Here is a 22596-nt window from a genome sequence, read left to right as displayed (position 1 = left end):
GTTTTCCTCTGCTCTCCCTCAGATAGTGGAAGCCTCTCAAAAGTCCCAGGAATATAGCAGTGTTCAAGGGTAAAAGCAGAGATGGGTGATTATCTAAAAACACTTTTAGAAATATTCAAATATGATATTGAACTCACCTTGTCTATTTTGTGCCTCGCCATCAGTATTCTAACATACAAGTGAATGGGCAGGCAGGAAATTTTAAGCAAAAATTAAAAAATATTCACAGATAGTAAATTTGGTATGAGCATTAGTACTCAAAGACTTTCACTCATCCAACAAGGGAGCAGAAACAATACCATGTAACCTGTGTAGTCAGGTATGCAAACTAACCCATGCATCCTATATTGCTCAGGTCAAATAATTAACCTGTTAAGGAATGATCCTCAGATCAAATTTTGTGTGGGGGGAAAATTTGGCAAATTTCATATTTGTAAATCTATTTTTATTTGTATTGTGGTAGCTCAGAGGCACCCCAGTTCTGCATAAGGACCCCTTACTGTACTAAGCATTGTACAAATACAGAACAATGAGTCTCTCTCTGCCCCCAAGAGCTACATCTCAGGGCTTGTCTCCACTAACATTTAGTTCACAGCAAGCTGAGACGTAAATGTATCCTATGCCAGCCTACTGCTCACTGTCAGTAGGGACCCTGCTGACATGCACTAACCATTCCTTACTGCGTTTTGGTCTGCCCAGCTTTGAAACAGGAGTGGTTCAAAGTGCACTAATTAATTACTGTTAGTGCATGTCAGCAGGGTCCACACAGACACTTAGTGTGCAGCCGGTCAGTGTGGGGTAGATTCGCATCCTGGTTTGCCTCAAACTAAATGTTTGTGTAGACAAGCCCTAAGTAAACTAACTGTAAGGTGCTCACAGACAGTTTGGAAATAGCAAATAATTTGATCAGTTCTCTTTTTCTATGAATTATTCACTCCTCTGTCGGTAAAACAGACAGGGAATTGCTCACACCCCCTTCTCTGCATTCCCCTGGAGCTGTAAGAGCCTCTGGGATTTATTTGCATATACTCTTGGGGTAGTCAGTGAATCTCTATTAAAGTACAGTACTTGGGCTTGCTTGGTAAAGGGGTGTTTGTGATATGAGGACACAGGGATTCATTTGAGGTGCATGACAGAGCTGTGATTACAATGCAAAGAGATCTATGTTTTGCACTGTAGTAGAGTTACCATTTACAAAGCGCCTCTGCAGCACCCTGCTGCTGTTTCCCTGTCTTCAGGGCCCCTTAAGAATTGCACACAGGTATTTCTCAGTTACTAACGCTCCACCTCAAGCCAATTTCAACAACAGAAATAGTCCTTAGCAGTCCTCAGGGCCAGAACAAAGTCCATCACACACATAAGCCCCTATTTAGCTCTGCTGTCTTTTCTTACAGCCAGAGCTCTTCTTCTGTTCTGATCACCCTCCCAGCTGGAGTGTCACCTTTTAGCACTAACCTATAGGCACAAACTCCATCCAGATTTCCCCTCAAGTGCTGCCTTGGCTCTTCTTTATCACACCTTCCTTCAGTTCAAGGCCTTCCCTGTAGCAGCCCTTCACACACCACTGTTACTCTACAATTTCCTGTACTACCTTCCCTTCATTGCTGCTTCCTGGTGCTCTTTATAGGGCAATCACCCTGCTCTCTCCCAGGTGTGGTTCACTGTGTAATCAGGGTTGGCTAGCCCAGGCCCTTAAGAGGTGAGCCACCCTCTTACAACCACCCAAGGTTCTCCAAGTATAGCAGCCTCCAGCCACTCACTGCAAAGCTCTTTTGTCCTAGGTGGGGCTTGTGATTAATTTAGCCTTAATTATGTTAATTGAAGAGTGTGGTCACAGCCATCAGTCTCAATGAGGTCTGTGGTTCATCCACTCATTAGTACCTCTCAGTTTAAGAGTACAAGGCCACAGAAGGAAAGGACTGGGGCGGGGGTGCACCTGAGGAACCCTTTGGTCAAATAGCATCAGATCTGGAGCACTTAACACTACCCTGTGCCCCCATCAAATTTCAAAGCAATCCTGAGTAACCATTTGGATTTTGGATCACTTACAATAGTTGAGCTTTAAAGCATATAAAATGCCAGGAATGGAAACCCTCTAGTCATTTTTCTGTATTGGTACATATGTATAGTAAAACAATGTGCATTTACTTAAATACTGTTCGCAGTTTGGCTTCCCCAAAAACTTACTGGGTGCCATCTGCAGACAGACACCATTTTAACCTGCATCACATCAATACTTTGATCTCTAGCTCTGCACAAAACATCCTACCTAAGAACTTTTCGCAAAGTGGCTATTTTTTTCAAGGCTTATATCTCTGCAACCTGTAGCTCAAATGACCCCAAATTTGGGTGTCTCACCATATCCTGCACCCTCCTGAGGCACACCAAATTTCAAGGGAATTTGTCTAAGCATAGATTTTTAGAGGATTTAGAAATGTCTATCTTTAAAGAGAAGTTGGAGGCAAGCTTAACTATGGTGATCAGTGCTGCCACACCTCGTGGCAGGCAGGCTTCATAGTTAGTTGCTGAGAAACGAGTCAGCTCGCAACTCTCTTCAATGCTCTGAATTTTTAAAATTAGTTTCTGTCTGACAGGAAAACAGCGCTTCACTCACTCTCATTTCAAACACTGCCTTTTTATCTGGATCTAGAAAAACCCATTTTTAGAAGTGAAAGCTTAAATTCTTCAACAGCTCATTGGTAAGTCCTGCACTTCCAGGGAAAATTCCACACTCACTATTGGTGAGTGAGCAACTGCATTTGTCAAACCCTGAGAGTGTCAACCACATCATCTTTATCTACTATTTTATCAGCTATTTCTAATAACAGGTTGAAGAGACACAATTTTTCTTTACAGAAAATGGGTTTGTTTGACTTTATCAGATTTTACTTATCCAAGTCCTGTACTAGTATATCTTCAATTAGACTCCCAGTCAGTTTCCCTGGAATTGAGGTGAGATTTGCAGATCTGTAATTCCTGGGATGTCACTTGGCTCCTTTTCTGAAAATAGGCAGTAGCTTGACAATTTTCCTGTTTTTGGGAACAGTTTGATGTTTTTTAAGGCTATATTGCACATGCTGATCCATATCGCCACCATTTCACTCCTTATTTCTTTCCCCTCTGTGACGAATAACATCCTGTCCTGGTGATTTACTGCTCTTGAATTCCTCAAGCTTATGCATACCTTATGTTTTTATGGTATTATTAGTAGCAAGGCTAAGTTTTTAAACAAGAAAAATGAGTTTCATAAAATATGATTTAAACCTTTACATTTCTATAAGTGAATAATCATCAAATAATGGGTCAGCTGAATACCCAGAACAGATACCATTGGTATAATGACAGCTGGATTGGTATTGAACAGTTGTGAGAGTCTGTGGCAAATCAGAAAAAAATGGGATTTTTGTTTGTAATGTATTCCCTACCAATAGGACACTAGCCAGAAGATCAATAGAGCTAATCTTATCTGTCCAACCTATCTAATTTTTTTTAGGTGCGTGAGGGGATTGATCAGGCCTTCTCTGCCCCTTGCTGGAGGCATTGGTGCCCTGATGCCCTCCACTCAGACCAGGTTTCCTGCAAGACAGTCCTCCAAAGGCCGAGAAGGCCAAGAAGAAATACTGACCAACGAAGAGCTAGCAGGCCAGTTAAAAATGGTTGCCTATTTTATCTCAGGGTAGTGCAGTGTGAGAGTGGGATAGACCATCTCCTCCTCCTTGATAGCCCAGAACCCCACGCCCTGGCCCTGGCCCTCAAGCACTGCAGTTAGGCATTTGACTTGGAGTGTTGTTTTGTTTGTGCATTTAAAGGTACAGAGTGCCAAAGTTTGTTGTTGAGCTGGGTGTAGACTGATGCTAAGCTTACAGCTACAGCCAATGGATTGAGGCAGGGAGTGCCTGCAGTGCCACACTTGGCCCCGCAGGGGTTACTCTGAAGCAGGCTCACCTGCCTCAAATTGTATTAGTAAATTTAGTCCAAAATCTGCCCTCAGATAGGCATAGAGAATCCCTGCTGAAGACAGTGGGAAGTATGGGTGTGTATCTTAGGGAAGAATTTGTTCCTATACCATTTCAATAAATTCTCCTATTTAAAGATGATAGTAGTCACAACTCAGCAGGATATCGACTCTTTGATCTGTTCCCAGAATATTAACTCTGCCTGAAGTGCCTGGTATATAGGACTCTTGTTTACTCAACATAAAACAAGATGAGACCTGAGCGAAGACTCTCCTTTTGGCACTGTGCACTAGCTCCATGTACTGTTTGTTCCCTTTCTACTCATGGCAACTTCTGGAGTTTACTGTATTTTATTCATTACAGAAGTCAGCAAATTAGAAAAACAAAGGGGGGAAAGATCTGATATGTTGATTGCATTCATACCACTTTTGCTTCTCTTGAAACATGCACCTTCATGAAACTGATATACGTTACATGTATTGAGAGTACTGCACTTTAATTTCACCAGGTATAACCCGATTTTAAACCAATGCAGGATTTTTTAAGATTTAGAGCAGATTAATGTACACTAGTACCTCAGAGTTATGGACACCTCAGGAATGGAGAATGTTCGTAACTCTGAACAAAATGTTATGCTCTTTCAAAAGTTTTACAGCTGAATATTGACTTAATGCCGCTTTGAAACTTCAGTATGCAGATGAAAAATGCTGCTTTTTCTTAATTTAAATGAAACAAGCACAGAAACAGTTTCCTTACCTTGTCAAATCTTTTTTTAAACTTTCCCTTTATTTTTAGTACTTTACATTTAACACAGTACTGTAGTATTTGTTTGAGGTTTTTGTCTCAGCTGCTGCCTGATTGTGTACTTCTGGTTCCAAATGAGATGTGTGGTTGACTGGTCAGTTCGTAACTCTGGTGTTCATAACTCTGAGGTTCTACTGTACCATAAAACACTGCAATTGCATTTTGGTAACTGTAGCTTGTTCTGTTTATTGTCAGAGTCTTTGTGTTCTGCAAAATGAAGACGTATTTACCATATACGACAAGCTGTCACAGATTTTAGCTCAACACAGGGAGTCTCTTATTTCACTTCATTCTTCTCTTTACTGCATTTCAGCAGCTGCAAATACAGCTAAGGAAGATAAGATGGAGGAGAGGGGGAAAGGAGGTGAAGATGGAAAGAGAAATGGGAAAAGATGTGGTAAAGAGAATAAAAGATTGGGGGGAGAAAAAAAAGAGAAGAAATGTCAAGAAAGGATGTAAAGAAAAATAAGAAGAAGGAAAGAATGAAGTTGGGTGCGCCTCTCCTTTCCCCCATTCATTTGTTCTTATTCCATCTTTTCTTCTGATGTAGCCCCAAAACTATTTTGATGGTAGTGTCCTAATTTTCAAAGGGGCTGAGCATCCACTATTCCTCCTCAGTGGGAGCTGCAGGTGATCAGCAACTCTGAAATTGGGCCATGGTGTGCTTCTGGAGCTTTTCGGAGTATATGGGAAGTCCATTCAAGGGTTGTTCTGCGGCAGCATTCAAGATAACTACGTACATCCTGGTCACACTTGTGACAAGGAGTTCTAGTAAATGCATGTTCCGATTATCCTTTCTACCTGGCCGCTTGTTTCTTGTTTATACTGTAGAAAATTAATTTTGCAGGCACTTCAGAATCTTGCTCTGGAGCAAATATTTATGCAGGCGTGGTGGTGTAAATGGAGTGAAAGTGGCCAAGGTAATGCATCTAAATAAATGTTTAACAGGGATCTAGGTTTTCTGAGGGTATGTCTGTATATTAATCCTTCATATTCCCATTAAAACCCTGAACGTCTCTACCCACTTTTTTCCATTCTTTAAGTCCCCTGTGAGGCCCCATGTTGCAGCCACCAAATTTCAATCAGTGAAGACCTGATGGAATTCCCTTCGCTCCTACCAATGCTGTTCCTTAATCAGCCAGAGAGTTCATTGATGAATGCCACAATACATCCCTTCACCTTTTACTCCAAGAAGGAAATGAATGGAACCAGAAATTAAACTGGGATCCCTAGCAGTTCAGAGTAGTTCCAGCAGAAAAATGATTTCTTAATATATGTATAAAACCTGTACATAATTTGCAAGGTGGAATCAGATAAAACTTGAGCACTGGCAAATGAACTGGCATAGCCTCTGTTCAGAGAATATGTTGCACTGACAATATCTGAATGAAAGTATGTCTACAGAACAGGCATTGCAGCTGTGCTGTTGTAGCACTGGAGTGCAGATGTTTCCTACATGGACAGAAGGATTTTTCCATTGACACAGTCAATTCATCTCTCTGAAAAGTGGTAGCAAGGTCGCCCAAAGAATCCTGTCAACCTAGCAGCATCTATTCTCAGGAATACTTTGACCTAATTATGGTGCTCAGAAATTTTTCAAAGATCTGTGACATAGCCAGGGGGAGCTAATTTTTAAGAGTAGACCAAGCCTTTTGACAAACAGAGCCCAGTATTGTAGTTGTTTCTTGCTATTATTTATTTGGGGATTTAGGGTCTGATCCAATGCCCATTGAAGTTAATGGAAAAGCTCCCTAAGTCTTTGCAATTCCTAGGGAATCCTAGGGATTCTGTGATTCACAGTTTTGAAGACTGACATTTAATCTGTTGACCCTTGCAGTCCCTTCTAACCATGAGTCTATGATTCTGTGACTCCCAGCCAAGAATGACTGAGAATGTGGAAGAAGAACAAGGGTGGAAACTGTTGTGCTTTGTATGAAATATTTAATATTCATTAAAGCAGGGAGTGCAACCTGGGTCTCCCAGGTGAGTGCCCAAACCAGTGGAGTATAAAATCACTCTCTCTCTGGCCCAATGAATATTTAAGTATTGCATACAAAGCAGAACAGCTTCAACAGGTTTTTCATGAAAAAGGGATGACTAGCGTAGGCACCTACTTCCACAGTGTTCATGGCTGTGAAACCCAACTGGAGGGAGGCACCTCCATCCAGCCTGGAGCTAGGCACCTAACACCCTTTGGCAGGGGAGGCGGACCTTCCCCTTTCCTCAGCATTTCCTGCTGGCTAACTTAGGTGGCTCTGTGCTTATTCTCAGGTGCTTAATTCTTCCTATGCATTGTATAGGGCACATGGGTGCCTAACTCAGGGCCATTGATTCCACTGTTACGTATTACCATAGTGCTTAGGAGCCCTAATCTTGTACCAGGAACCCATTGTGGTAGGGGCTATACATACACAGAACAAAAAGGCAGTCCCTGCTCCAAAGGACTTACAATCTTGGTGGCCTAAATGTTAGGTGTTACTATGTTAAGTCTAAGTCTCCATTCAGTGAGACTTAGGCTCCTGAATCCCTAACTTTTGAAAATAGGACTTTGGTTTCTATGTCACTTAGGTGTTCTTGAAAATTGTACCCGAAGTCTACAAAATTTCTGATGATTTTTTTGTTTTGTCTGCATCATCTAAGTAACAGTTCATCAGTATACAAGCCCTTCCCTCCTTTTTATTTCAATCCTTTCAGTAGCACCTGGCCTGTACTGGTCTATCCATACCATATTCTGATTGAGTTTTACATCTTTATAATTTAAAACTGCATCACTTTGAAACAAGGTATAAACTGAGTTAGTGTGAAATATTATTACTGTTAGACCAAAAGTCATTTGTAACCCATAAACTGGCTGTCAACTTTGAAATGCCCATCTGATAAACATTCCTAGAACCAATTGTCATTCTACTGCTCAAATATCTTTTGATGCTTAAATCAACCTCACATCAGATTAGCTGCATTGGGCTTGGACAGAATCTCTTTGGGGTAGTGACTGTCATTTACTATACGTTTGTAAATGGGGCTCCAGCTTAGTTGACGTATTTAGGTGCTACTGTAATATAAATCATCATTAATAATAAACTCTGATTATTTCCATCTGCTGTTTCATCACCTACTCCCTTCTGCCAGTAGTAATTGCCTTAGAATGGAAATCTTCCAACAATGTACCAGTTAATAAACGGTTTGTCTAATCCTGGGGCATAACTAGCCACTGAAAAACTCAGCATCCAAAAAAGATATATATGTCACCCCTGTTGAAACATTGGATCCTTTCATTAAGAACATGGAAAGTACTTGTAATTTATATAAACCAGCAGACTTGCCAATTTTTGTCCTAATTAGTATAATCCTTTTCTCATAATCTTTTATAATGTTTCATACTTAATTTATATTGCATAATTAGCCCTTGGACAGTTTCAGAAACTTTGCTGTTTTGGGGGTTGTTGTTTTTTGGCCACATAGTCCTGTTTTATGGTTGTATACTTATTCTTGCTTGAATAAAATAAAATTTGAAAAAACCCAAGCACACCCCAAATCCAACAATCTTGCATTAGAGCTGTTTGCAGATGCTTTTTTGGGGGACCGGGAGCATAGGAATTCCACACACGAGGGGCAATTTAACCCCTCTAATGGTATGATCCTTAAAAGCCTTATACACTTTAGTACTCTGTCTATTCACGTGAATGTGAATTTGTAAGATTTGGCCTTATGTCAGGTCTCAAGATATACTTCCTTCTCTTACTTTGCTGCTCTATTTTCCCATTTAAAAAACTGAATACTGAAAACGTTAAAGTTTTATTTAACCTGCATTTATGTTGTTTTCCTGGAGACTGCTAGAGTGGCTGGGGAAACCACCAATAAGCTTGTTCCATATAGTAAGGGCAGGATCCATAGTTTTAGAAAAACATGAAAGACCTCTAGCTATGGCTGTGCATGAAGTGACTAATGTTGACCAATGACCAAATCTATAGCTAATTGGTCTTGTAGCACTGCAGGAACATTTCCAATATGCAACATTATGTTTCAGTTAGGGCTGTCGGTTAATCGCAGTTAACTCACGCGATTAACTCAAAAAAAATTCATCTCGATTAATCGCAGTTTTAATTGCACTATTAAACAATAGAATACCTATTGAAATTTATTAAATATTTTGGATGTTTTACTACATTTTCAAATATATTGATTTCTATTACAACACAGAATACAAAGTGTACAGTGCTCACTCTATATTATTATTTTTGATTACAAATATTTGCACCATAAAAATGATAAACAAAAGAAATAGTATTTTTCAATTCACCTCATACAAGTACTGTAGTGCAATCTCTTTATCATGAAAGTGCAACTTACAAATATAAATTTTTTTTGTTACATAACTGCACTCAAAAACAATACAATGTAGAACCTTTAAAGCCTACAAGTCTACTCAGTCCTACTTCTTGTTCAGCCAATCGCTAAGACAAACAAGTTTGTTTACATTTACAGGAGTTAATGTTGCCCACTTCTTATTTATGTCACCAAAAAGTGAGAACAGGCGTTCGCATGGGACTTTTGTTGCCAGCATTGCAAGGTATTTATGTGCCAGATGTACTAAACATGCTTCCATGCTGATGACGCTCTTTAAAAAAATAATGGGAAGGAGTACTTGTGGCACCTTAAATTTGTTAGTCTCGAAGGTGCCACAAGTACTCCTTTTCTTTTTGTGGATACAGACTAACACGGCTGCTACTCTGAAACCTAAAAAAATAATGTGTTGTTTAAATTTGTGACTGAACTCCTTGGGTGAGAATTGTATGTCTTTGGCTTTGTTTTACCCACATTCTGCCATATATTTCATGTTATAGTAGTCTCGGATGATGACTCAGCACATGGTGTTAATTTTAAGAACACTTTTGCTGCAGATTTGACGAAACACAAAGAAGGTACCAATGTGAGATTTCTAAAGATAACTACAGCACTCGACCCAAGGTTTAAGAATCTGAAGTGCTATCCAAAATCTGAGTGGGATGAGGTGTGGAGCATGCTTTCAGAAGTCTTAAAAGAGCAACACTCCGATGTGGAAACTACAGAACCCGAACCACCAAAAAAGAAAATCAACCTTCTGCTGGTGGCCTCTGACTCAGATGATGAAAATGAACATGTGTCGGTCCGCGCTCCTTTGGACTATTATCGAGTAGAACCCATCATCAGCATAGATGCATGTCCTCTAGAATGGTGGTTGAAGCATGAAGGGACATATGAATCTTTAGCACATCTGGCATGTAAATATCTTGCGACACCGGCTACAACAGTGCCATGCGAACATCTGTTCTCACTTTCAGGTGACATTGTGAACAAGAAGTGGGCAGCATTATCTCATGATCTCTGTGTGTATATAATATCTGCTGCAGTTTCCACGGTATGCATCCGATGAAGTGAGCTGTAGCTCACGAAAGCTCATGCTCAAATAAATTGGTTAGTCTCTAAGGTGCCACAAGTACTCCTTTTCTTTTTGCGAATACAGACTAACACGGCTGTTACTCTGAAACCTGTAAACAGACTTGTTTGTCTGAGCGATTGGCTGAACAAGAAGTAGGCCTGGGTGGACTTGTAGACTCTAAAGTTTTACATTGTTTTATTTTTGAATGCAATTATTTTTGTACATAATTCTACATTTCTAAATTCAACTTTCATGATAAAAAGATCACACTACAGTACTTGTATTACGTGAATTGAAAAATACTGCTTTTTACAGTGCAAATATTTGTAATAAAAATAAATATAAAGTGAGCACTGTATACTTTGTATTCTGTGTTGTAATTTAAATCAATATATTTGAAAATGTAGAAAACATCAAAAAATATTTAAATAAACGGTATTCTATTATTAAGTGTGATTAGTTGCACGATTAATTGCAATTAATTTTTTTAATTGCTTGACAGCCCTAGTTTCAATAGATAATGGAAATGACTATAACATTGCACATTACAAAATTTACTGAACCACTACAAAACTGTTTATTAAGTATAGAGACTCTGGGTAGCTCTACTGACTTTGCTTCTTTGCAGCTGCTTCTGCAAGTTTCTCTGATGATGTACCAATGATTTATCACTCTTCCATCTTCTCCGCATGTTTCCCAGCAGCTCTGGCGATCACCTGGAAAGTACAATAGCAGCAGGTTAATGGAAAACTTGAAAAGATTTAAAGAATAAATCATGGCTATAAAAAAAAATTGGAATGTATTTACAGCTCATATGTCTGGGATAAGTGAACTGTTTACTTCAGTTTTATTTCTTAAATCTTACCTTTATATTTCATAAAAGTGAAAAATTATACACAATAAACAAATGGTAAAAATATAATATGGCAGTACACAGATCAGAGTAATGGGATATATAATATTTTGTATGTGTATGCATCTGAGAGAGAGCAACTTTTATTTAATTATCTGAATAACATTAATTAAGTAAGCCTCAAAATATTCCTATGAGAAATGTATTATTCCTATTTTAATTAAGGGAACACTGAAGTACAGAGAGGTTAAATGTACACCACACTTTGGTGGCAGTCCTTTAGGAGAGAGAACTTCCAGGTGCTTGTCTCCTACTGCAACTACGAGGCCAGGTCTGCTCTCGGAAATTAAGTCAGTATAACTACATCACTCAAGGGTGTGAAAAATCCACACCTCAGCAACATAGTTAAACTGACCTAACCCCATATGTAGACAGTGCTAAATCAATGGGATAATTCTCCTTTAGACATAGCTACTATCCCTTGGGGAGGTGAATTAACTATGCTGATGGGAGAAGCCCTCCCATTGGCATTGGTAGCGTCTTCACCGAAATGCTACGAGAGCACTGCTGCAGTGTTTTAAGTGTAGACCTGTCCCTAGACACATTGCCTCTTATATAGAGGGATATAGTTTCCAGTTGCTACATCACTAGTTCAAATCCAATACAGGTTGGTAGTGGATGAAAGTTACCATAGGATAACTGCCTGTGTGAAATGAATTGGTTGTCCAAAGCCCACTGGAGAAGACTTCTATCAACTTCAGGGGGTGTGGCATAGGCTCCCAGGTAGGTGGTAGGGATCAAACCTGGCATCCTCACTGGCTGTATCAGCAGACAGGCCAGTAACTCAGTGGGTGTGGGAAAGGACATTCACCTTCAAGAGGCGCTATCTCAATATCAAAGGTGGACATATTGGCAGGGGGCTGTAGAAAAGGTTACATAGCTTTTGTCCAGGCTTTACCTGTTGGGTGGGTTGAAGGGTTCAATTTACAGGACTGCCATCTGATTACTTTTCAAAAGCATTATACTCACTGAGAAAAGAAACATGTCAGGAACTTAGTGTAGTAAAATCTGCTAATACCAGATACATATTATAGTACTTAAAGTGTTAAGATATAATATTATGAACATATAGTTTCTACAGAAGTAGTGCCTATGTAGAGAATATTTAATTGTAAATAATTTATCCAAAAGCTATGAAGAGCCGATCATCTGACGTCTTGATTACTGCAACATCCATTTTCTTTGGCCATGACAAATGCAATCTTGCCACACTCATCTCCATGCAGAATGCTGGTGGAAAGTCATTTCCCCAGCCCACTGCTTTGACCATATCACTTCTTTCTTTGCATCCGTCCACTGGCTCTCCCTTCTCTATTGCATCAAACATAAGGCACTTGTATTCACTTTTAAGGACCTTTATGGACAGCTGTCATCCTTATCTAGGCCATACTTACAGGATGGGGGACTCTATCCTGGGAAGCAGTGACTCCAAAAGGATTTGGGGGTTGTGTTGAATAATCAGCTGAATGTGATCTCCTGGTGTGATGCAGCAGCCAAAAGAGCTAATACAATCCTGGAATGCATAAACAGGGAAATGTTAAGAAGGAGTAGAGAGGTCATTTTCCTACTGTATTTGGCACTAGTCTGATTGCTGCTAGAATAGTGTGTCCAGTTCTGGTGCCCACAGTTCAAGTAGGAAGTTGATAAATTGGAGAGAGTTCAGAGAAGAGCCATGAGAAAGATTAAAGGATTAAAAAACATGCATTATAGTGATAGACTCAAGGAGCTCTATCTATTTAGCTTAATGAGGAGAAGGTTAAGGGGTGACTTGATTACAGCCTATAAGTGCCTACAGCGGGAAAAAAAATATTTAATAATAGGCTCTTCGGTCTAGCAGAGAAGGCATAACGTGATCCAATAGCTGGAAGTTGAAGCTAGATAAATTCAGACTGGAAATTAGGTGTAAATTTTAGTGATAAGAGTAATTAACCATTGGACCAATTTACCAAGGGTTGTGGTGGATTCTCCATCATGGAGAATTTTTAAATCAAAATTGGATGCTTTCCTAAAAGATCTGCTCTAGGAATTATTTTGGGAAGTTTTATGCCCTGTGTTAGACAGGAGGTCAGACTACATGATCACAATGGTCCCTTCTGGCCTTGGAATCTATGAAATTATCGTCTCATTTGCTATTGAGCAGTTAACACTCTGCTGTGATCGGCCCATGGTGTTAACATTTCAAACAAGCACCTTTGTGCTTTCTCCTCATGCTGCTCCCTATCAAGCTGACCAATATGGTCTCATTCCTTGTACTCCCACATCTGTCTCGTATGGTGACTCTGTGAAAACACCAAAAGGGAGGATGGTTCATTTCCCCATGCACTGCTGTAAATTTTGGCCTATGTCTGTATTGACTAACCAAGCTTCTTGGGGTTCAGGGTTCTCTACTTCCCAGTCTTGACGACTGAGAGCAGCCTTAGAGTGCTGGGAGACTGCTTTGAGTCAACAGATAGGTATAGCTGCTCCTCTTGTTGATAAGCCACAAGGTGGGAAATTGGGAGGACCTAGGATCTGGTAAAGATCCTTGGGGGCAGGAAACAGAATTTCTGTCCGTGGCTCCTTCCATCCCCACCTCACTTGGATCGATACAGGTGAACACCCATTGAAGTCAACAGGGATCTGCCCACACTGATCCAGTTTGTGTGTGTGCTCCTGTGCATTGTTCCAGTCCGCCCTGCCTTTTGTCTGCCAGCAAAAATTGCCAAAAGTGGCTGCTATGACTCTTTCACCTGACATGTCTGGAACATGCAAAAATCAGGCTAGAAATTGACTTCAGAGTGGGTGGCTGATGAAAGCAACCTGAAGAGGTAGGCACACCATGGCTCCACCCCTACAGCCCACATTTGTGTCATGGCCCTGCTCCCCACATGGAATGACAGTGCCCCCCTTCCAAGAGGCAGGGTCACTCAGGAACATCAGCATCGGTCCCCTTCCCTCAGAAGGAGCAGAGTGCATCTGCTTAATAGACAACTGCACTTGTCTCCTCCTGCTATACATGGAGTCCTCTGCTGGGAGTAGTTAGGTTCCCCCCCCAGCAGTTAACACTCCCACCCATAGAGATGCATGGGGTAGTCTGTTACACGCATATCATGTGTTTCCAAGCTTTTCTTTGCAAGGACCAGGGCTGGGAGCTTGTTTAAAATGAAAGCTGAGATTCCGCTACACTCAGGTGCCTCCAGGAGCCAGGGCCCTGGGCCCCTAGGCAGAGGTGAGTGTGGCGCAGCTTGCACCCACCTGGACAAAACAGGCCCTTGACATTTTGGGAAAAGCACGAATTTGGGAAAAGCACCTAAAAGCAGCAGAAGCGAGGGTGTGAAGAGAGGCACCTGGAGGGGGGTGCGGAGGTTTAAAACCTGCCCCCGCCAGGTGAAGTGGTGGGGGATGTCAAAGTGGGCCCCTTTCCTGCTAGCCTGGGCTCCCTCTCTCCTCCTCTCCCCCTATGGCTGCTTGCAGCTTGACTTGGCAGGGATAGCCCGGGGGAGGCAGAGAGGTCTGGGGCCGAAAAGCGCTGTAGGGCGAACGAGGCACGAACCACCCGCGCCGGGGCTGAGCAGGGCTCCCCACTGCGGCAAGGACACGGCTGTGGGGCCGCCTCCTTCTTTCAGAGCCCTTAGGAGAGTCCCGCGTAAACAGCGCCCCATGGGCCTCGGCCCTATTCCCGGCTCTCCCCTCCCTCGGGCTCGCCCCCGTGACCCTCCCCGCTCCCCCGGGCATGTGTCAGGAGGCGCAGCCCCACACCCAGCCCCGCTTCTGCCGCCGGTGGGGGAGGGCCGGGCCCGGAGGCCGGGCGAGCGGCAATGCCCTGCGCGGCCATAGCGGGGAGACAGCGCGGCCCTTCCCCCGCCGCATGGGAGTGAGCCGCCGCCGCGGCCGCCGCCTCGCTGCGCGCAGGAGGAGACGCGGAACAGGTGGCCAGAGGCAGCAGCGAGCGCTGGCACCGCCCCGGCGGCGGCCGAGCATGTGAGCGGGGCCCCCGCAGCGCCGGCCCGGGACTCGGCCGGTCCGCAGCAGCAGCCGCCGCCGCCGCCGCCCTCCCTGGGGCCGGGCTCCTGCCCGGTGCTGGCGGCTGGCCGCGGGGGGCGCAGAGCCAGGCGCGCCCGGAGCCGGGGGCCGAGCGCGGGCGGGCGGGCAGCGTGTGCGGGGCAGGATGAAAGTCACGGTGTGCTTCGGGCGGACCCGGGTGGTCGTGCCCTGCGGGGACGGCAACATGAAAGTTTTCAGCCTCATCCAGCAAGCGGTGACCAGGTACAAGAAGGCGATCGCCAAGGTGAGGGTGCGCGCCCGGGGCAGCGAGCGGGGGAAGGAGCAGCCGGAGCAGGGAGAGGGCGCCTGGGATCAATATGGCGCTTCCTGGAAAGGGGGGAAGGTGCAGGCTGCTCGGCTGGGTAGAGACGTGGGCATGGGGCCGGAGGGGCCTGGCCTCCGCAGCCCCCCTGTCCTGGGCGAGGAGGGGAGTTTGTGTGTCCCACCTGGTGGAGAGCTCCAGGGACGGAAGAAGCGCGGGGAGTTTGGGCCAGAAGCGCCGCTTGCGCCTGGGGGCAGCGGTCTAGTTTTCCTGACAGTAAAGTTGAAAGCGCTGCTGGGCAGTCTGGCCCGGCCCTGGGGACAGGGAGCGTGTGTCTGTGTGAAAGGAGCTGCTAACTGAACATGGCTTCTTTGTACCCATCGGTGGGAGCTGAGATTTATCCGGGAGCGAGATACAGTCGCAAAGACTTGTGTGTTTTGGGGCCTGAACTCTTTGTTCGTTACTATTTTGTAACGAGCAAGTAAGCCTCTTGTAGGTGTGCTTTTGAACCCACCTCCCCCCGTTTTTCTTATTGTTGGTTGCATACACCCTAAGTGCACCAGGTCCATACAAACTGGGATATTGGCTGTCACTTTGGGGATCACATCTTGTTAGTTTAATTGTCCTGGAGAAGGCTGTGTAACCGCATGCTTTAGGTTTTGTTACATTTGTTCAAAGCCTGGTGTTTGAAACAGAACAAAATTAAAATCCCCAAAGCAAGTCTCCTTTAAAATGATTTCTCTTTCCTGAGCAGTAGTTACTCCAAAGAGTTCAAATCTAGCCCCAGGCTTCCCGGCTGCTCCAGGCCCAGGAGGAAAAGAGCAGTGAAATGTGTGGAGTTCACAAAACAACAGGCATCTAATGTTTATATCTGAAAAAGTAGTATGTCCCTTGCACTACCGGAGAACAGAAAGGTGCTGGAAAGAGGATGGGCTGCAGAATAAAAAAGTTAGTGATGGGTTAAAGAGTGTTTTGTTGGATTATTTGCTAGGATGATCACTAATGTGAAGCAGCACATTCTTCACAGCAAGTCGATGCCCTCTTGTCTGTGTCAGAAATGCTCATGTCAACACAGAGAATCGTTTACTCTTCCAGTTATTGCGAAAAAAAAGTTTACAGTGTAGGGAGCCTCTGTGCTGGAAATATATCCATTACCTTTATGTTTGGAAATGTAATTGACTTCCTACTTGCTTTTTGGTGATGTTAATAATAATTACAACTTGTCTGGAACAGTTTCTATATGGTGTTGGTGTATGATTAAATATAATCATTTACAAACAATTGTATCTGCCCATCTGTATACACTTATAATATTTTACTTTTTTGCTGCAAAACATTTTTCATTTCTGATCAACTTAATTCCCAGACCTATTTGATAAAGACCAGTCAGTTTAATGAAATTTCAGCTAGTGCTTCCCCTCCACCCCACCACTAACTTTGCTCAAGTAGTTGGGTATGAATTATTTTTTACCTTTCTGAAATTTTTTTCTGTGCAGGACTTGATTGCAGAGTTTCAGTTTAGAAATTGTTACTTAAAGATTTTTTGAAATTGCACCAAGCTGTAGTTTAAAGTCTGTTGACATTAGCATTGGTGGATTGGAAGTGATGTGCATGGGTTTTTTCCAAAGAAAACCCATGACTGGTATTGGAAAAGGGGCAACCAAAGTTTCCCTGTTTTGTTTCCTTTTTCTTGAAGATTTTTTTTCTGGGACAATCACTACTTCTGAGTGTATTTTTAATATGCCTCTTAAGTGTAATGTCACATGGTATTGACTAGGGAAATAGCATCTTGACATCTTTCAGTGAAACTTTTTACGATATACCAACTGTAGTTATTTATACAGCTTCATTAATGTGCATGGCATTTCATATGCCAATAAAAGACAATGTCCCAAAGCACTCTTAAAATTAAGACACAACACTGTAAACCCTGACTGATGAGCTTAATGCTACTCACTTAAATGGGACTATGTCTGGCAGTAAACATTTGCAGGATTGGTTCCTAATTTATACAATATTAATGTTACATTAATACCATTATATTAAATCTGTGGTTCCCAAACTGGTCTGGGAATGAATATCTGGCTGGTCATATTGTACTGGATCATGTTCTTATTTCCAGCTGTTAAATTGCGTTAAAGACAGCTACAAATACATTCTTAATATTATATTTCCATGTGAGCAAATTGCAGTATGTAACACAGGGAAGTTATATGAGAATGAGTGGGAAGGATGTTTGCTTGTATGTTTGCAAATGAAGGGGAGGGGCCAATGACAAAAGATCTGTGTTATTTGGCTACGTTATGGGAAAAAAATAAATTAAGAACCTCTGAAATGTGATGTATTGACAGATCAATTATTTAAAGATAATTTACAACTTTGCTCGCTCCTAGCCTTCAGAGCTCTTGATCTTGGGTTTTGGAAAGGACCAGTTTGCTTTTTATTTTACAGTGTGTATTTTGCACGGGGTAAGCTTTGTTGCAGTTGTGTGGGGTTGGAATGGTGTTAATTACAAAGAGATGGCTTCTATTATGTGGAAATTCTGTTGTGAAAATGCTAATCTACCCCAACTGAGACCACAGGCCTTTCTTTTAGGGTTTTCTATTGTTAATTTGAAAGTGAGGTTTGACATATGCATTGCAGATCTTCCATTGAGACAGTTGGATAATATAGTGTTGAGTCCATGAGTGCCTCTGTAAATAAATATATATAGTTTTTACCAACTATTTCCCAAGTAACAGTGCGGATGTTCATGAGAGAGTAATATGGAAATAGTTAGGTATGTAATATCAGATTTTTATGGTCACTGCCCCACCCTTCTAGTGTAAATTAGATGGTCTTTTTATATTGGAGTTCAACAGTTTTACAGCTCTTCACTTTTTAAAAAGAAAAGGAGGCAAGGAATAGAATGAGTTATATATTTGAGGGAACAAGTATGTTTTTTTTTAAATTTATTTTTGGTATCATGTTGACATCATTTGAAGTTTTTCTGACTTTTCCAAAACATACTACTCTAGAGTCAGTTATAGCCTTGTGCAGGAAAGCAGAAATCTGATAGAAGTTTATATAATGTTTTAACACTTACATGAGACTATAGGCCCCAATCCTGCAAAAATGTATGCACCTGCTTAATTTTCCATATTGTGCGTAGTCTGAGTGATTTCAGCAGAGCTGCTTGCAGGGTGTAAAGCACATGAGTAAGGCTTTTCAGGATCAGAACCACACTGAGCTTAGCTCTCTTTCCACAGTTTTCAGTTTGTGACTAGCAGTAGATCTAAACAAAGAGTGGTTTTGATATGCCAACACAACACTAGCCGTCTACATGCATACTGTACAAATCAAGAAATACCAATGGAGTTATTCTGGCACTAAAGACCTTGTTTGGAATTATGTGTGCAAATGTGTTCATAAAATACTGAGTGTGTAACTTAATCTTTAACCTTTATTTTAATTTTATTTTTCTCACTTGGAATTATTTGAATTGAATCGAAGTGGTGGGAATGGAAACAGCACCTGTTTAAAAACAGGAAATTAGGGTCAGAAAATAAACCCTTACTATTAAAATAAAAAATAAAATTAAATAGCATATGAATAACACATTTCATTTTTTTCGGTTATTGCCTTTTATCATTCTGTAGTTGCATTTTATGATTAGGAATGAGTAAATCAGTCCCGTTTATATTTTAATTGTGAATATTTCCCATTATAGATGGAAAATCTCTCTCTCTCTTTAAATATGGGTTAACTTGTTAGTATGATGGACTGCATCCCTATGCCGATGTGATGAAAAGTCTAAACATTTTTTTCTATCTTTTAAAATATTCCAATAAAGGTTGTATAGTTGAAATATAAACTGCTTTTTCTCAACGAGTTTAAAACAAACAAAAAAACCCACCCAACAAACCTAGCTCTCAATATGATGCATTCTTGAATTGTAAGCAGGGCTTACAATCCACTTGCCCAGGATAAGAAGAAATCTTTCTTTGGAGAATGCAGTCAAGTTTGGCAGACTCTAAGGCTGTGTCTCCATTGGGATTTTAGCCACTGGTATTGCAACATCAGTGTAATTTGACTAATGTAGACCCCCTAATGAAGAAACGCTCACTGGTCTAAACCACTATGACTTGCACCAATGCATTTTACCCTGGCTAGTAGGTGATGGGTACATTTTCCAAAACCTACTTATGGGGAAAGCAGAAGTTTTTGTGTAGTTCTGCTCACAATATTATAGTAATGACTTTGAGTTTGAAAGTTACAGAGGGTGGCAATCAGAATGTTGTAGGGGGACTTTGAGGGTATGAATTATGAAAAAAGAACAAGAAGACTTGGCCTATATAACTGAATAATGAGTTGAGAGCTAGAGTATCTTGGGAGTGTGTATGATTTTCAAAGGAAATACATGGATTGATGCCAATAAACTGTTTGACACAGTAACTAGATTAAAATATGTATTATGGACCCCTACAGATAAGGGCACAAGCAACTGAACAAGTTGAATAACTTTACCAAAAGATTGACTTAAATACCCAAGATTCTGAAATTTGTCAGAAAAGTTAGTTATATGTTTGTAAGAAGCTGGGGCATGTATTCTAAAGAGGACCAGATTATCTGTTTGGTATTTTTAGTCTACAGTGGCTTTGGTATGAGGTCCCTTTTTGGTTCTCATTTTTGAATTTCTACCAGCCTGGTCTTTGATTTTTGTCACTGTAAGTGTTTATATATTTCCAAAGAATGTAAAGTTTACAATAAAAAAGGTAATGCACAGTTATTCTGGAGGTGAATATGATGGAAGCAATTATATGTGTTGATTATTTTCTTAACGTTTGATGTGTGTGACTGGACGTGAGAATGAGAAGTTGAATATATTTCATGGAGAGTCTTGAGAGAGTCAAAGCCACTTCAGAGGCCAGTAGACAGCAAGTGGTTGATGGCACACCTCAAAGAGAGAGAGAATCAAATGGGTGTACTTTCATTGGAGGCTACAATGCCGGTATCCACCAAAAGTACTGAAAACTGCCAGGTAGGGAATAGTGATTCATAGGTAGATTAAGGTCAAAGGGACCATTTTGAGCATCTTATCTGAACTCCTGCGGAACACAAGCCAAAGAATCTCACCTGGTAATCTCCTGCTTGAGATAGTAGCAAGAAGGCCTCCAATCCCCCTATTGGCACCCTAAAGATTTTAAGAGAAACTTTCAGAGATTGTGACGAGTCTGAGAGTGAAAATGAGGCTCTAGACTTGCTTCGAATGGTTCCTTAGATCTATTTTCCCTCATTCCCCCAGAAAATCAAAACAAATTTTTTGGTGGGAGATAGCGATGTAATATAGAACATCTGGAACAAAGCTTAGTTGTCGGTTTTAAATTCACACTGGGACAGTAGTGACAGAAAGTATCTGCTATCTGACAGTTGTTTGGTCACCTGTGTGAGGTGCATTGGTCATCTCGCACCCTAAATGCTCGTGGATATCGGAGTACATGCCACAACTGGCATTGTTGGCTGTCTAAGCAAAAAGGTCAAGCATCAAATGGGTATGGGGTCTCAGCTACTTGAGAGCTGAGCCTCCCGAAGTTGAAAGTTTCAGCTTTGTGCCTAGAACTGAAGTACATTGGCAGGGAGTGTGGGAAATTTGTACTCCTAGTGAATGTGCTGCACTTTTTCCTGTTATGTGCTCATCAGTGCTAGCAATGTGGCACAAGTGAAACAAAGTACCAGAAACCATGCATTCACTTCAAAATAAGTTTGTTTGTTTAAAAGCTGATCCCTCAAAGATAGTCTGTTATGATACAGTGATAATGACTTTAAAAAAATACCTGATTTCCATCACTTTTTTGATATTTGCAACATAAAACAGTTTCTCACCTCCACCCCACCCCCAAAATAATTACTGAAAAACTCAGTCCTAGTGATATAGACCAGCCCATGATTTCTAGGGTCCTGGTGCTGCGTTGTGTAGTGCATGGATGGACTGCTGTGGCAGCATGGAACTCCACTGACTTGAGTGTGGCTTCACTCAGGAACTGTATGCTGCTACACTTTGCATAACTGGAACCTAGGTTTATGAGGGCTAGCTTAGCTGGGACCACTACAGTCACTTCTAACCCTAAAGTGTTCTCTGGTGTCTCAGTAAGAGCACACAGGAGAAAAAGTGACATGACAAATGCTCAGTTGCTTCAGTGAAAAATCTGATTTTATTGGGCATCACTTAATTCAGTGTTTGCATAAATCTTGGGCCTCCTTTAAAGCTAAATAAATGTACCCTAAGCTAGCCTCAGAATAGGAAAAGAACCCGCTACTCATTTCAGTTGATAACCTGAGGCTGAAATTTATCTGTCCAGTATTTGACTTTTGATGTGCAATGCTTGAAAAATTTACCACGTCACCCAGACAAAGATTGATTTGAATGACTGGGTACTTCCATGGCTGCTCATAGTTCTGTAAGAATGATTCTTGACCACTTTACCGATGGTGGGTCTGAATAGAAGCAATGAAACTGAACTGACTGTTAATTTTGCTCTATTGCTTGGCAAAAGCTGTAAGCAGGAGCAGAGGGGTTGGAGTTTTCTGCAGTCTCAGGAAAGAAACACTGTGTTGGTTTATATTAAGTTCATGTTCATCACCCTAAAGACTAGGAAAAATAAATATTTTAAAAATATAAGTGTACAGTTTGCAGACATAGATGGACCCTTGACTGTCCTTTTCATAACGAATATAGCTGATCGACTATTGTTAGAATAAATCCATGAAAATCAGAATGTTTCTCACAAGTATGGTGCCTACCCATCTTTTTATCAATCTGATAAATATATTCCTTAAGCTGGACAGTATAAAAACTCCACACATACAGTGTACATTATTTAACTTAATATTATGGGGCTTCTTAATATATACATATTCTTTTATGAAGGAAATAATCTATTTGAGCATGTGGGAAAAATGGTTTGAGAGTTACATCGGTGTGTAATATATAAACTCTATTCAGAATCTATTAACGGTATTGCATAGCTTTTTAAACAGTGCTCGGGAGGTGGGGGCTGTGAAAGAACTTAGCATGTTAAGGGGAACAGTCACTATATCTACTTTGGAGGATCAGTTTAAAGTTCGTACTTAGGTTGTAGGGAGTTGCCAGGCTTCCTTGTTCTAGGCTAGTGTCTCTCAACCTTTTGGTGCTGGTGACCCCCTTTGGACTTAAGAAAAATTGTTCCCCGCTTGTGGCTTT

At 41.5% G+C, this 22596-nt stretch overlaps 1 protein-coding gene and 1 long non-coding RNA gene across 15 annotated transcripts in view; one reads left to right on the top strand and one right to left on the bottom strand.

The window, feature by feature from the left end:
• Window positions 1-10688: 10688 nt before the first annotated feature.
• LOC140907751 (uncharacterized) lies at window positions 10689-13917 on the bottom strand. 2 transcript variants are annotated; one of them, XR_012157611.1, is made up of 4 exons: window positions 13283-13917; window positions 12487-12605; window positions 11991-12060; window positions 10689-10895 (listed from the first exon to the last, which is right to left on the bottom strand). It is a non-coding gene; the product is annotated as an uncharacterized lncRNA (long non-coding RNA). The 2 variants fall into 2 exon arrangements; XR_012157610.1 differs by having other exon boundaries at window positions 12487-13917.
• Window positions 13918-14818: 901 nt separating this feature from the next.
• PARD3 (par-3 family cell polarity regulator) overlaps window positions 14819-22596 on the top strand; it is a 650009-nt gene continuing 642231 nt past the window's right edge. For 3 of the 13 annotated variants that reach the window (XM_073334432.1, XM_073334435.1, XM_073334426.1), the window contains exon 1: window positions 14820-15359. In XM_073334432.1, coding sequence (XP_073190533.1) covers window positions 15240-15359 — 120 coding nt within the window. In that variant the 5' untranslated portion in view covers window positions 14820-15239. Of the gene's footprint in view, window positions 15360-22596 lie in introns of all 13 variants that reach the window. The other 10 variants (XM_073334430.1, XM_073334428.1, XM_073334424.1 and 7 more) reach the window with 7 other exon arrangements.

Source organism: Lepidochelys kempii, chromosome 2, assembly GCF_965140265.1.
Source record: "Lepidochelys kempii isolate rLepKem1 chromosome 2, rLepKem1.hap2, whole genome shotgun sequence".
In the NCBI taxonomy this organism is placed as follows: Eukaryota; Metazoa; Chordata; order Testudines; family Cheloniidae; genus Lepidochelys; species Lepidochelys kempii.
This window is presented reverse-complemented; position numbering and strand designations above follow the sequence as displayed.